This window comes from Penaeus vannamei, chromosome 23 (assembly GCF_042767895.1).
Source record: "Penaeus vannamei isolate JL-2024 chromosome 23, ASM4276789v1, whole genome shotgun sequence".
Lineage (NCBI taxonomy): Eukaryota > Metazoa > Arthropoda > Malacostraca > Decapoda > Penaeidae > Penaeus > Penaeus vannamei.
In genome coordinates this window covers 20,341,761-20,343,420 of record NC_091571.1, presented here as the reverse complement: position 1 = coordinate 20,343,420, position 1,660 = coordinate 20,341,761, and the positions used below count along the sequence as shown (strand labels likewise).

General features: G+C 33.6%; 1 protein-coding gene across 6 annotated transcripts in view; it reads right to left on the bottom strand.

Annotated features, from left to right (window-relative positions):
* Positions 1-1,150: 1,150 nt before the first annotated feature.
* LOC138866061 (ileal sodium/bile acid cotransporter-like) overlaps positions 1,151-1,660 on the bottom strand; it is a 24,899-nt gene continuing 24,389 nt past the window's right edge. For all 6 annotated transcript variants that reach the window (XM_070137759.1, XM_070137760.1, XM_070137757.1 and 3 more), the window contains one exon: positions 1,151-1,660. This exon is cut by the window's right edge and continues 579 nt beyond it. In XM_070137759.1, coding sequence (XP_069993860.1) covers positions 1,651-1,660 — 10 coding nt within the window. In that variant the 3' untranslated portion in view covers positions 1,151-1,650.

The following is a 1,660-nucleotide window of genomic DNA, read 5'->3' as shown; positions in this document are numbered from 1 at the left end:
TGACTCGACCAATTATTAAGAAATTTTGATATAACGTTATTGGAAGTCTCTACTGTCTCGTTTTCGAATTTTTCCGATCTATTGACGGGTTCCAGATTTTCTAGGAGATCCAAAAATTCACTCAATTTTAGGCTCTTCATAAACCTCCTGGAGGCTACGGACACAAAATCAAGGTATGTGGACATTTTTCATAAAATTTTAATGAATTACTGGTGGTTTCGTTCGACCTCAATATATGCGAGACGATGTATATGGTCTGAATTTAGGGTTGTCACCGACGCCGCCATATTGGTAAATATTTATACGAGCTCCAAGGGCCGATGTTGCCACCCAAATAAACAGTGGCATATTCGCTCTTAAGCTGAATTTGTGATAAAATACTGGTTATATAAGATATAGAATGTTTACATATCTGATTTTGAGATCTAATTCTTGTTATTTTGTTGGACTGAATGGAATTTTGTATCATAGTTTTCTTTCTTCACCAACGTTGGAAGCTGACAGGCCGTGCTTGATTGATTTAGTCCGGTCACGTGACAACAATGAGCGCACCTGATCGGCCCACAGCTCACAGATTAGGTTAAAGGCTTGTGTGTTTAATTTCTTCTTGTGGACTCTTCTTGCTTATTAATAAGTTAATTTGATTAAACAATTAATTAATCATTTTATTGAATTATTAACAGCTGGAATGACATTACAGAGAGCCCAGCAGCTTCACTTCTAACTTTCTTCATTGTATTCCAGATATGATTTGATTATCAGATGAAACAAGGAAGTTACAGTCTTTTGTCTTTACTTATTCTCTTCTTAGTAGCTAATTAGGTGATCATCTAATTAAAAAATTATTCAGTTATTGTCTCTAATGATATTTTAGACCTCCCAGTATACTGATTACACCCTGCCTTCTTTATATTTCAGATTTTATTTGAAAGGATAAAAAGGATAAAAAATTTAGTCATTTCTCGTTGTGCTCAAGTCATTTGCGATCACAAAGATCAGTCTTATTTAATACTTAAAACAACGACAAAGTAAGGTCGTTTCTGTTAAACGTCAAATTAGCATATCTCCCTTATTTCTCACACAAATATTGTGATCTTGGTGTCATTATCTTTGCTTTTTTCAAGCTCTATCCACTTAGAGAAAATTGATATTATTTAAAGAAACTTTATTCACCATCATTTTGTTGCGCATGTATTTTCAAGCAGAAACATTCTTATAGGAAAAACTATAAAGTATGTATTTTAAATGCATACTAAACTTTTAAAACCTTTCAGCTTAAGTTCTTTTAAAACCTTTCAGCTTAAGTTCACCTATTATTTGACGCTGGGTCCTTATGTACTATGTATTTCACTTTATCGCCGACAATTTCTAATTTGATCTAGTGCCACATACCGCAGTTTGTAGTCCAGGAGCCGGGAACTGGAGAAGGTGATGAAATAGTTGTTGAAATATATTAGAAAAAACACTGTATGCGAACATACTGTAGGTGAATATACCTGGCTATACATTACAGAAAAAAACAAAAACAGTAAAGGCATGTACTGTAAATATATTTTTGTGGACACAAGTCCTAGGGATGCTTATAGTTCACTAACAATTATTAAGTAAGATACCTAGGAATATGATTACCGTTCGACATACATACAGTATTTATGTTTTC